General features: G+C 41.0%; 1 protein-coding gene across 1 annotated transcript in view; it reads right to left on the reverse strand.

Annotated features, from left to right (window-relative positions):
• Positions 1-415: 415 nt before the first annotated feature.
• Positions 416-13,492, reverse strand: part of osbp2a (oxysterol binding protein 2a) — a 14,222-nt gene continuing 1,145 nt past the window's right edge. The window contains exons 2-14 of the mRNA XM_005934615.3: positions 12,918-13,123; positions 8,562-8,812; positions 8,256-8,424; positions 7,405-7,525; positions 7,248-7,314; positions 7,028-7,165; positions 6,683-6,928; positions 6,429-6,549; positions 6,195-6,298; positions 5,542-5,637; positions 3,791-3,975; positions 3,463-3,680; positions 416-3,127 (exon numbers count right to left, since the gene is read on the reverse strand). Of these exons, the coding sequence (XP_005934677.1) occupies positions 2,988-3,127; positions 3,463-3,680; positions 3,791-3,975; positions 5,542-5,637; positions 6,195-6,298; positions 6,429-6,549; positions 6,683-6,928; positions 7,028-7,165; positions 7,248-7,314; positions 7,405-7,525; positions 8,256-8,424; positions 8,562-8,812; positions 12,918-13,123 (2,062 nt within the window). The 3' untranslated portion in view covers positions 416-2,987. The remainder of the gene's footprint in view (positions 3,128-3,462; positions 3,681-3,790; positions 3,976-5,541; positions 5,638-6,194; positions 6,299-6,428; positions 6,550-6,682; positions 6,929-7,027; positions 7,166-7,247; positions 7,315-7,404; positions 7,526-8,255; positions 8,425-8,561; positions 8,813-12,917; positions 13,124-13,492) is intronic.

The raw sequence follows: 13,492 nt of genomic DNA on the forward strand, positions 1-13,492 counted from the left end.
TTGCTGATGAAATGAGAAAAATAACTGAAATCAAAATACAAATTTATGTTATCTGCCAAATTTGTAAGAGAGCATCTTTCACTGGGGCTTATGGGTTCAGTTTTATTCTAAAAATCTTGGATCTTGGGTAAGTCTTCAGGATGTACTTGGAAGCATGTTTTTACACCTGTGCATTACTTCAGGTGCTGCTGAATGAGTTAAGGGTTAGTTTGCATGTGCACTTGTAAAATATGCAAATGTCTTTTCCATGACTCATCGTCACCATAGCATTGGTACAACAAAACAATCACACTTGCATGTTTAATATTTTTTTTCTAAAGAAGGTGGAGTTTAGAAATAATGCTTTCAGTTTGTAGGGTAAACCTCGTAAATCCATGTAGTTCATGTACGAGTGACGGCTGAGCACATGAGGAAATTCAGTTATTTACTTTTTATTTATTCTTTTTGAGTAAACAACATTAGTTAAACAACTAATACATTTTTTACATGTTTTTGTAGATCAGGACAGTTGCTTTGGACTCAAGAAAAGCTCCAGACAGAAATACCCACTTTAAAGCATTGTGACAAACTCTGTTTTCTTCTTTATTACCTGTGCTTTGTTTGACAGAAGATTATAAAAACCACTGGTGTGACAGTAAACGGTTGCACACTGGCAGCTTTAAGTCTTTATTTGAGCTCAAAAATGTAACATTTCTGAGGCAGTCGGGCACAAAAGGTGTTTCAGTAACAATCCACAAACAGCTAGCTAGGTGAAGAGGCCTAGTGCACAAGCAGTCTAAAACCATGCATAGCTATACTTTGCTGTGGACTTTAAATTATAGAGCATGTCCTGTCAGGTAAACATGACATTGTGCTTTATTTGATCAACATTTCATTGCATCATTTATGTACGCTTATAAACATAAGATTCATTATTTAATTTACCCAACATCTCCTTAGCTGGTATACAATCATGACTTGTTATGTATACATAACAGAGATTAATATATGACAACATGGATGTTAAAGCACTGTATATCTTCTTCAAATGATACTACGATTTTATTTCTAGTATATTCTAGCTATTTACAGGCCAAAACCAAACAGGCAGCCATATTTGTGCATCATGCCCCGCTGTAATACACAGTAAACTATAAATAAACAGGTTATAGAGTGTATTTACTACCAATTTACACAAGTGCTTGCCTCCGCACAAAAACGTGAGCAAGTGTAATGTTTTTGAGTGATATGATGAAATAATGTTAATACAACTTAATATTTGGGCTGAATAAAACAATTCCCTGATTGGGGAGTGTTTTGTTTTTTTTAAATCACAAGTGACTGTGCAGGATTTCTTATTGCTAACATAATGCAAATGAACAATTTTTAACATACAAATAACTAATAGAGTCATTTGCAACCATTTTAAGCAAGGGAACAGGTTCATTGGTACTTGCCACAATGGTAAACCCTGATAATGGGTAAATTTAATTTTAAAAACAATTACTCAGTTGAATTTACCTGGAGGTATACCTGCAGAACCGTTTTAATCTGTACAAAATCTTTTTTGTTTCAATGAGGGGGTTACTGGGGAGTTGCTATTCTGTTACATAATTAAGGCTAAAATTGCCACCAGCAGCAATAATATCCCCTGCTGAGGAAAATCCCAAGATTAGCATATTTATACTTACGGTTTTGTTTAAAGATATTTGAAGGGGTACTCTAGGTGCCCTGGGCTGGTTGCCGGTCTGTTGCAGGGCTAACACATGGAAACAGATAACCAACACTCACATTCACCTGCAGCTATTTAACCTTTAATCATCATTTAAAAAGTTAAACTGATGCAGCAACATCCTAAATTTTAGTTCTTGGTAATGGCGGAGCTCCAAAAATCCTGGATCCTACACTGCAACTCGATTTTCCCCTACCTGGTAAACGTTTGCTGCTGGATCCAGACCTTAAAATCAGTCCATTGCAGTTGACTCATTAGGCATTTTGATGTGAAACAGCAGTTTCTCTGGAAGAAAAAGTTAAACCTGTCCAGATGACTGCTGTGGAAGAATGAGTGCGAGTGGGACTAACACTCCTTTCAAGCTGTTTACAAGTGTTAGCAATTGATGAGGGAAGCCCCTGGTGGCAATGAAAATAATATCATGCAATCTAATGAGCTGGCAGTTTTGTCTGATATGAGGCAAAAACCTTTCAGCATCTTCAGCTTAAGCAGACTTTTTTGAATATAGAGTTTTATATAGAGTCCAAGCTGAGATTACACAAATATGTTGTTTTAGTCATTTTCTCACACTCAGGCTCCTCCAGGGTCAGTGAAGACATTATTCAAGTGCTTTCAGTGGGTGTGTGCTGCTCTCTGCTACTGACTTAAATGTAACAGTGACGGAGGTGGACATACTGTAATTTCAAGATTATGGGAGACAAAGCAATTATCTGTAAAAAGATTTGGTGGAGTGACTGTTCTTTAGAGGCCAGTCAGACAATAACTTTTAATCCTTTCAAACTGCAGTTTGTGCAGTTTTGAGAAACAGATTAATAAAGAACACCAAGAAATCATAGGGATTGGTCTTGAAGTCTTCTAGCACAGAAGAAGGCTTTGTCCTGCTAAATTTCTTTTGAAACCCAGCATCACTGGGAGATCTCAGCAAGTTGTGCCAGTTTTGAAGAAAATAAGACATCGGTCTTCAGCCTAGAATTATCCCCACACACCTGATCACGTGTACACTAAACTCCCTTTAGTGTACATATTATTCGCAGCTCTTAACTCTCTTATACTGAGGCCATGCATTTTTTTGAAATGCAGATATAACAGAGCAAGAGCAAGTAAATTAGGAACCAGATGTTTTTGTGCTTGAAAATCCCTGGAGAGATTAGCTGTCTCACTCACTCACACATGTACATCCAAACTCATACACACAACTCTCCATCCTTCAGAGTATCCTTAAACCACGAGGAAATGCTCAGCCTGGCTGATGCTGTGGAGCAAGAGGCATGTTGTCCTAAAAGATCTGAGGACACTGGCTCCAGTCTTGTCTTTCTTTGGCCTCCCAGTAGCCGCCTTTGTAGATAAAAATGTTATCGCCTGTCTCGTCTGTCCTCTTCTCAAACCACAGTGGCTGGTAACCCTCAATATCTTGCCCTAAAGACAGAACATATGTGCTCATTTTCAGGATATTGCAAAGTTCTTTCTTCATAGACTCTAAATATTGTAAAATTTGCCAATTACTGCAAGTTTTTGTCAGGTTTTGTCAGCTGTTGACCAAAGCTAAAGATCAATAGTCACTCATTTTATAACAACAGAGCTTTCACCTGTGCTCTTTGTTTCTAAATAAGGAAAAATCTGTTATTGCTATGAGCTCACTGCAAAATAAAGCTCTGAACAGCTGCTCGATATGTGCTGAAGGTTGGCACAAATGATGCAAAAGCCAGAAAAGTCTTTGTCATCACTGTTCTTGTTCATTTCCTTGCACTCACCCTCCTCCAGGGCCTGGTTAGCTTGCGCCCTTCTTTTCCTCTCCAGTCTCTGTCGTTCCTCTAGACGTTGCTTCTGACTGTTGGCTTCATCCCACAGACCAGCCTCCATCAGCCGCTGGTCTGGCCGCAAGCGACTGTCAGTGGGTGCGACGCCCTCTTCTGGCTCATTTAAGGTCAGTGCCAGAGAGGAGAAAAAGTGCATGTTCTCTGCATTTTCTCTGGAGGACGGATTAGAGAACTCAGTGTGACAAAAGATGCAGACCGAGAAGGAGAAATAGCACACCGACACACTCAATCATTAAGATAGAGCACAAAATGTATTACATACGGAAGGGGATATTTCTTCCACAGCAGTTTGGGCGGAAGAGTCTGATAAACCGTCTTTTGTTTCCCTTCGGAGCCTCCGCATCCTTGGCTGCTATCCACTATCTTGGCACTTTCGATTTTGTCATCCCAGGTTCCGGACAGGATGTAATGAGCTGTGCCCTCTCGGTCCTCTACCACTCCTGTCACCTAAAAATAACAAAGAACATAGCACACAAGAAGAGATCAGCCCTCATCAGGGTCTTTAGGTTTTTTATTTACTTTCTTTTTTTAAAATCCATTTTAGTTTCAGTTTTTGCTGTTTGAAAATGTCCGACTATGAAACTGCATGTGCACTAGCTAATGACATGCGACTGGGAAGCCATATGAGAATGAGAGCGTGGTTGCATACCACAGAAACAGCATTATTTATAAAATATACCTAATTAATATCATTGCCTGTGATAAGAATTTATTTTACCCATGCCCTTACATCCTGCCAGTACCTTAGATGACCTCTGAAATCATGTGAAAAACAGGTGGACAGCCAGCTTTTCAGATGGGGTCTGCCCGAGTCTGACCCAGCTGATCCTCTTTTATTTCTTCTTCTTTTAATGATCCTGTTTTCCTATTCGTGTTAGTTACTTGTTCTATGTTCTATTATGCAGTGTGAGAGAATACTGATAAGCAGGTTATATAACCTTATTCACTTAAGTGTTTTAATTAAATATGTTTAATCATCTGTTTTGTGTATGACTGTGTTTTTCATATTTGTGATGATTCGGGGTGTCTGGGGATATCAACGCCCTACCAAAAGGTAGACAGCCTAGAGTGACAGTTGAAGATATTTTCTTTCGGGAGTGATTCAGGAATTTTTTTAGGAATAGAAAGAAGTTGTCATAACAAGGATGAAGCTGGTTTCTCTCTTTGTGCAAGCAGTCGTTTCCCTCTGATGCATCAGCTCTGGTTAAACCTGACAGCTCAGTCTACTGAGATGTAATTTCCACAACATAAAGTGAAGACACAAATCAGCACTGGAAATTAGTAGAGCTGTTGCTGCTGAACACTGCTGCTTTTCTCCATTAAGGGGGATTTTCGCTGCGTGTTACTGGTTTTAAGGCTGGCAGAAATAGAAAAATAACTCATGGAAAAAGAACCGTGAAAGGCAATTTGGCGTTCCAAAGGGAGATATGCTGCTAGATGGAGTTTTCAGCCATGTGTTTTGTCTCTATGTAACCTCTTGGGTTAGAAGAAAAGGCCTACAGACCGACTGTAAGACTATATTTTACTTTAATCTCTTCCCAGCTCTCTGGCTGTTGGCTCTTGCTGAGAATATTAATAGAAATATTGCAATCTTTTACTTTTGATATTTCTTTCATCTTTTTTTTAGCTGTTGTTTGGTTCAACGTACTTAAAATGTGCTTTAAATGTATTTAATTTATCACACATTTTTTGCCACCCCTCCTGAATTTTGCTGCCTTTATGATCTTTAGTGCTTCAACACATCATAGCCCTCAAAGAGAGGTTCTTGTTCTGTTAGTTTGACACTTTGTGCCCTCCTTTTTCTTATTTCTCCAGCTGTAAGGTTGGTAATCCTTGTTTTAAGTAGGTTATCCATTTTTTTCAATATTCAATATTAGTCAATATTAGGAGAAAGTTGTATCTGTTAAAACAGCATTACAGATTCTCTCTAAAGGGCTTGTGTAGCAGTAGACATTCGGCAAATGTAAGACTGAGTTAATGTTGTAGTTGTCTATTAGTTCATCAGAGACTTACTTTGCGTGGGACTTCCCTGGAAAAGTAGCTGTAGGGGGAGAATTTAAGACGACAGGTGTCCTTGGTTGTGGTGTTTACAATGTCAATGTCCCCAGACTGCCAACAAGAAAAAAAACAGATGTGACTTAAAAGTGTACAGTGACTAAAATTACTTTCCTTTATGCATGGAAAAAAAAGAAAGAAGAAATTTTGCTTTTGTTTGCTGGATGCTTTCCTTATTTCTTAAGGAAATTACTTTCAAATCAGTTGCTGTGGATCCTGTTTAGGCTTACCACTTGTTCAGTTTCCCCAGATTTTTTTAAGGATATGCCAAGTTTCAGCTAATATTGTCACTGTTGGTCCAAAATTATTATTTTCTGCCTGTCGAACTGTGTTATCTATATTTTTTTTAATATATTTGACTAAAGAGATTTAGCAAAAAGAAATGGAGTACATAGAGATGCAATTTAAATCCCTTCATTCAGGTTGTTTTTTTATCCTGGAGTAAATCATAGGTCCATTTTAACGGAATAAACAAACAAGCATAAAAAATATTCCTCTGAACATGATAAGCTACAAAGACTACAAATGAATGACAAAGAATCTAATACATAAAGAAAAAATGTAAAAGACCTTCAGAAAGCTTTGCGAACTGCTGTCCAAGAGGAACACACCTGATCAATCCAGAGCTTCCCTACAATAATATTGTGCACTGTGGAAGTCACTTTGCTCCACACATAGTGGTTTCCACTCGAGTGGAACTGCAGGTGAATGTTTCCTATGGTAAAAAAAAATGCATACAAAACATCACACAGACATTTCAGTGTATTTATAAATCAGATCTCAGATGTAGTAGCATTTGTGCTCATATAAAGTGACTGTCATCGTGAACACTGACTGCTTCTTACCTAACGGCACCACTGAAATATATTTCCCACGAAATTTGCTGTCTATAGTGATATGCTGCCACAGGGTCCATCCTCGCTGTGATGTCACATGGTGGGCAGCAGCTGGTGGGTGATGACTAACCTGAAAGTGAATTGTATCAGCTGGTGTCAGTAGAGCCAATATAAGCACAATATGTTGGGTGTTTGCTCTCCTCTCCATTGTTTATAAAATGTGATCAAAGACGCATAAACGCAGTAATTAAGTGATTCCTTGCCTGCTCACAGATGGAGCGATAACCATACTCATCCAGCCGATCCAGCTCATAAGTCTCCCCCAGCAGAGGGTTGAAAGGCTTGGCTGTGCGATGGACTGTGGTGGAGTAGGAAGAGACAGAAAAGGCAGCCACCAGGCACATCTGCTCCAGGGACGAGTCGCAGCGAGCGGCCCGGTCCAGAAGCTCACTGTACTCCAGATCCTCAGTCAGACGCTGGAGCATCGACAGCGGCTCGTTGAAGTTTACCTGCAATTGCACATTTCATACACATCTAATTAAGTTCCCGCCACATTAAGCTTTGACTAGAGCTCATTAGTGGAGAATGCAGATTTGTCCACTATTTACAGGCATGGGTATCTTAGATAGATCTTTCCCAATGCAATTTTTCATGATGCTCCACAGGTTAAGGGAGTAATTTGGTTTGTCAGGAATACGGCTGCGCCTTGTTCTTCGTAGCTGCATGTGGTTTGCGCCTGAGGTGTCCTGTAGAGAAAAGGACAAGCTAAGATGAATAGGGCTACTCAGTAAAGGGTTTTTCATTAATATCCGTATTCTTGTGACGTACATTCTCATTGTGAGTCCAGTCATTGGGCACGCCTCCACTCATCATACTCTGATTACTTCCTGAGCGCCTAAGTGAAAAAAACAAATATTAAAAACATTCACAAAAATAGCTCAGCGGGTTAGACATACAGTAACTGTATAGAGATGATGCCTCTCACTTGTGCTCTATGTTACCAGTAGCAGTCACAGTTATGAACGCAGGTGAGTCCTCCATGGCATCGAAGAACTCTGCCTCGTCATTCTCGTCGCTCGCATCTCCCTCCTGGGATCGCTCCACGCCTACGGCAGCAAGCACAGGACAGGTCAGCTGAGAGTCCTGCACATCCTCTACATCCACACAGGAAGTAGCAAATAATGGAGACTAAAAAGACTTGTATGTTTGCTTCAGGTAATAAAACTTTCATTAATACTTGCCTCAAAGCGGTATGAAGAAGTTGTTTAACTATTAGTAGCTTCGTAATGTTTGCTTTGCAGGTTGCTTTTAATTGACATGAGGCATTTCACATAACTAACATATAAAGGTCTTATTTACCTTTATAAATGTTATTTACAGCAGTTAATGATTGTAGGTGTTCTGTGTTCACACTCTGTGCACTGCAAAAAGGCCTTCCATGCTCAGAGACACATACGCACAAGCCCAGGGACGATTAACAAACACTGAAGCTACACTTCAACATCAACATTGGCCGCTTTGTTACTTTTGTGCGCAAAGCTCAGGTTGTAACCATTATCCTGTTAGCATTAGTTATACCAAACAGAAAAAATGTGCTCCCAAAGACTAACATTGATCACAAAAACAGTAAAACATAACAAACTACATCAGAAAAAAACAAAAATCACTAAAATAATAGTTTATTTGTTTACTGTAGTTTCTTATGCAGATTGTAGATAAATATGCTTAAAAAAAGGTTAAAGTCTAACTCAAGTAACCTGTCTGTGCACCACCCGTTGAAGAGGCCCATTTGCTCTTCGGTGACACAGGATGTCTGGGAGACAGACAGAGTCTCACCTGTATATGAGGTGGGATTCTCCCTCCAGGCTCTTTCTAAGCTGTTATGCTGTTTGGCTAACTGTTCGATGGTCTCCTCCAGATGGTGACGCTGTTCTCTCTCATGCTGCAGGGCCTTTTGCCACCTCCGACTGTGAGATTCTGCCACGTCCACAAAGTCACGACAAGCCTGAGGTGTGAACACAAAACACATCAAAGAATGCGGGCGGCACCCTCAAGCTCTATTCCCCCTTTGTTAAAAAAAAAGCATTTCTGCTAGCCTCCCATTAGAGTGGCTACATACTGGGGGAGAACTGAATGGCTCACATTGATCATAGCATTGGAGGTGATGCGAAAGAGGGTGGCTCGCTCATTAACGGCTTTCACTTTGTCTGTGCTGTCAGTGGATCCACGCAGGTCCTCGAGTTCACTGAGGGAGCGCTGGAGGGCAGCACCATGCTTTCCTATCAGCTCATTACAGGTGCTCAGGTCATCTAGCTTGCTGGCCAGAGTCTTAAGCACCCCTTGGGTTAGAGTACGATCCTCCTGAGGTACTGGGACTTCATCCCCCGAGTCATCTTCAAACACACATGCACAAAAAAAAAAAAAAATAGAGCCAGGACAGAATTTTATTCATTTACTAAAATAGCATCATTAGAGGTTATTACATGTAAACAGAGTGGGCGTTTGTGATGGTGTAGTAAACAGCACACTGGGATGTAATGGCAGATTGAGAAATGCATTTAAAATTTAGATCGAGACAAGCTGAGAGAGCATTAATGGGGACTGGCTAGAAGAAGATATTAACACTTCACACCCTGATCCACCACAAATCTTCCTCTCTACAACACTGGAAAGCTGTGAATGAACACTGTTGCCCTGGAAACGTAGGTCTGTGCAATCAGGAGGCAAGGCTATTTTTAGAGGAAGAAGGAGAAAAAAAAAAAGATGACGCACTACCCTTTTCTCCTCTGTCTCCCCCTCACTATCTCTCTCTGTACCCGTTTGCTGGAGTGAGCCAAACCATCAGTCTGAAGCTTTAATGGAGGAGTGTAAAGAGACTGGGCTGATTACAAAGCATCATGGAGAGATTTATGACAATGCTTTTACCTGAAAGTATTTCATCTACAGTCCCATTTTCACTTATGGAAAGTTAGGCATAACAGTTTTTTGTACCTCACTTTGCTTATATATGTACACACACACACACACACACACACACACACACACACACACACATATATAATATATATATATATATATATATTTATATATATTCTATATATATATATATATATATCTATATATATATATATATATATATATATATATATATATACTATATAATCAGCTCACAGTCCAGGATGAGACAACGAACATCCAAGAATACATTGGGAAGATGGCCCCAACTGACCGAGTGCTCAGTGAATACCTCAGGCAGCAGAAACCCAAGAAAGAGGAGGGAGACGAGGAACCATCATGGAAGGACAGGCCCCTGCACGGTATGTACCACCGGCAGATAGAGGAGGTGGCTGATATCCAGAAATCCTACCAGTGGCTGGACAAAGCTGGACTGAAAGACAGCACAGAGGCACTAATCATGGCAGCACAAGAACAAGCTCTGAGCACAAGATCCATAGAGGCTGGGGTCTATCACACCAGGCAAGACCCCAGGTGCAGGCTGTGTAAAGATGCCCCAGAGACAATCCAGCACATAACAGCAGGGTGCAAGATGCTAGCAGGCAAGGCATACATGGAACGCCATAACCAAGTGGCCGGCATAGTGTACAGGAACATCTGTGCCGAGTATAACCTGGAAGTCCCGAGGTCAAAATGGGAGATGCCCCCAAGGGTGGTGGAGAATGACCGAGCTAAGATCCTGTGGGACTTCCAGATACAGACGGACAAAATGGTGGTGGCTAACCAACCGGACATAGTGGTGGTAGACAAACAGAAGAAGACGGCCGTAGTGATCGATGTAGCGGTTCCGAATGACAGCAATATCAGGAAGAAGGAACACGAGAAGCTGGAGAAATACCAAGGGCTCAGAGAAGAGCTCGAGAGGATGTGGAGGGTGAAGGTAACGGTGGTCCCCGTGGTAATCGGAGCACTAGGTGCGGTGACTCCCAAGCTAGGCGAGTGGCTCCAGCAGATCCCGGGAATAACATCGGAGATCTCTGTCCAGAAGAGCGCAGTCCTGGGAACAGCTAAGATACTGCGCAGGACCCTCAAGCTCCCAGGCCTCTGGTAGAGGACCCGAGCTTGAAGGATAAACCGCCCGCAGGGGCGTGCTGGGTGTTTTTTTTTATATATATATATATATATACACATATAGTAGATAGTATATACATTGGGTGAATGTATATATATATATAGTATAATTCAATTTTCTTTGCATAAGCACTTTGAAGATTGAATGATGCACCTGCTCACAATTCTGTGCTCTATTAAAACTTCTTATGCAGTATAAAAACAGACCCATATCTGTAGCAAGCAATAAATGCCAAAAAAAACAACCCAGCTTTAAGTTCATGTAACTGCTTCCATCCTATGCAATGAAACTTTTCTAGGTCCTGCTGTGCTTGAAAGAAAGCCTTGCCTATGTATGGGACATAAACTACTTCAATCTAAAGGGGCAAAGAAATGAAAACAATCAGGGCAAAGTGGATTAAGAACGTCTCTGGAGGAGAAGATTAAAAATGAGAGGGTGAAAAATCCTTCAGGCATCTGTAATGGTTTCATGACCCACATATATATAGAGAGAGAATAATCGCACTCTGCTGGTGGAGCTCAAGGTGTTAAGACGCTATGAATCTGCGATCTGAGGCCATCTGCCATCCGATGTTTTTATATGGAAGTGCTCGGACATAGAATAACAGTATACATGTAGGGCAGAGGGATACTGGTCTAGTCTATGCACTGACTGGTTATTTTCCACACAGGACTTTGGAGAGTTCAATTGGTGACTCATCGTTGAATCATTTAAAAAAAAAAAAGAAAACACCCACAGGTGATAGCGGGAGCATCAATATGGACACAGTGTGGGAGGAGAGAGTTAAAAATCAGGGGATGCACTGTAAGCTTCCTCAGCATGGAAAAACCATTTAAAGTCTGACTGTGTGTGCTGAAAGCCGGCTCCAGGACAGGCTGTTTGGATTCATCCTCACGCTTTCATCTTGTCTTCAACACCAGCGGGAAACATTATTTTTTCACAACACACCTATTTATACATATTTCAGAGGAGCCTAAAGATTTTAGTAATAGCTATTATAAGACAGACAGATGCTGTTCGAATCGACTTTTAGCCAATTAATTTGTCCCGCTAATGAGCCCAGATGAAAAAGCTCACTCGATGATAATCTATAATCACATCACACCAAAAAACACAAGGCACTGTCTCTTCTTACACATGCACACAAGCACATCAGCCACAGCTGTGTGAACGACACATAATATATGGAACATAAACCTATGATGAAAATAATTACCCAAAAACATGGAGCAGCAGCACTTTAAGACCATTTCTGGAAGTCTTAAAATGCATAAAACAGTGTAAATGGGCTAAGCTCTATATTTGAACCAGTATTTCATGTACATCTCACACATCAGTCCTTCCGAGTTCGAACATTTTACACAACATTTTTGGGTGTTGCAGACATCAAATCGAACTAGGCAACGTACACAGAGACGGTTGACGACGGCTCTGCTGTGCATGTGCAGTAAATTAAAGGGACTGCCCAACTTACTGAACTCCATAAACATAAAGCTATGATTACTAATGCATACATGGATGCAAAAAAAGCATGCAAGCAAATGCACGGCGACTGTCTCACTTCTAATCCTGCCACTGGTAATATAATGAGCAGGCTACTTACAAGGTGACACAGTCACTGAAAAAGGCTGCCCTCGTGTCTTCCTATTGTCCACAGAGTGTATAGTGGAAAAATATTTTCAATGAAAATGCTCACACCCTCCTGCTCTCTCTTTTTTTTTTCTCTTACCCCTCCTGCTTTCAGAAAGGGGAGGAGGAGTCTACAGGAAGGTCATTTCATTCAGCACTCACTGTCGTCATAGTGAAGGAGACGGGGAGGGAGAAAGGAGACAGCGTGGTGGGGAGGGTAGGTGGCGGTAGCTGCGTGTGTGATTCTGCATTTGTGTAAGACAGAAAGATGCTCTATTTGTCTGAAGGTAAAAAAAAGGGAGTATTAGAATGATCATAGCTGAAGGTGAGGTGTAATTTAATATGACAAGATTAAATACAGCTTCCTCTTTTTACCTTTAATCACACCCCTTGCCCCCAAAGGATTGTTCTCATAAGGACATACTGAATAACACTGCCACCTTGTGTCCTTCTGTTTACATAACTATAAAGTCAGCACAGAGAATGTGTAGAAATCTAATATGCATTTAGGAAAATGGGTCTTGGTTGTGTCAGCCTGCATTCAGGTTACAGCTAAAATTAGTTTGACTGCTTCAGAGCTTCTCGGCTGAACCATGCTGTTCCTTTAAAGTGCAAATTCTGGTGTGGGTGTTTTTGTTTAAATCTCCCCCAAAAAACCCAAACCCCAAAACAACAACAAAAAAAACCCATAAAATAAAGGTACCATGACAGAACAGTAACACTACACTAAAATTTACTGTCCAAAAACACGAATCACAAAGAGTATAAAATGCCTGTCTCACCTGAGTGATGCATGAGGAGAGTGGCGTTGGCTTTGGCCTGTTGCAGTGCTGACACCCATTTCTGGCACTCTCCCTCGGAGGTGGCCTTCAGGTGGTAACTCCGGCCTCCGCTGGTTAACACCAAGTGGCAGGTGTCGCCCACCTCGATGTGCGCCGTCGCCAGGGGAATTGTTCCCCGACAAGTGTGTGCCATCTCTGCCTGAGTCCTGAGGGGAATAACAGCAGCGTGTAACAGCAGAACAAAAAAAAAGCAAGAATACACCAGCCTCTCTGCTCAGCTCCATGCTGATGTGCCTCATTTACAAAATGGAGCAGCTCCATTTTTGACTTATTTCAGTTTTAAAAGAGTCGCAATAAGTGTCATACCAAACAAGTTTAAGTTTCCCTCAGGAGACAACTCTGGACAATATGTACTGTAGGTTAACAATAACAGCTTTGCCTTACATGACTTACAAGGCTAAATTTCTGTCCATCCGTCCGCCCGTCTATCTATCTATCTATCTATCTATCTATCTATCTATCTATCTATCTATCTATCTATCTATCTATCTATCTATCTATCTATCTATCTATCT

The sequence above is a fragment of the Haplochromis burtoni genome, unplaced genomic scaffold (assembly GCF_018398535.1).
Source record: "Haplochromis burtoni strain Fernald_Lab_line unplaced genomic scaffold, NCSU_Asbu1 Contig_182, whole genome shotgun sequence".
Classification (NCBI taxonomy): domain Eukaryota; kingdom Metazoa; phylum Chordata; class Actinopteri; order Cichliformes; family Cichlidae; genus Haplochromis; species Haplochromis burtoni.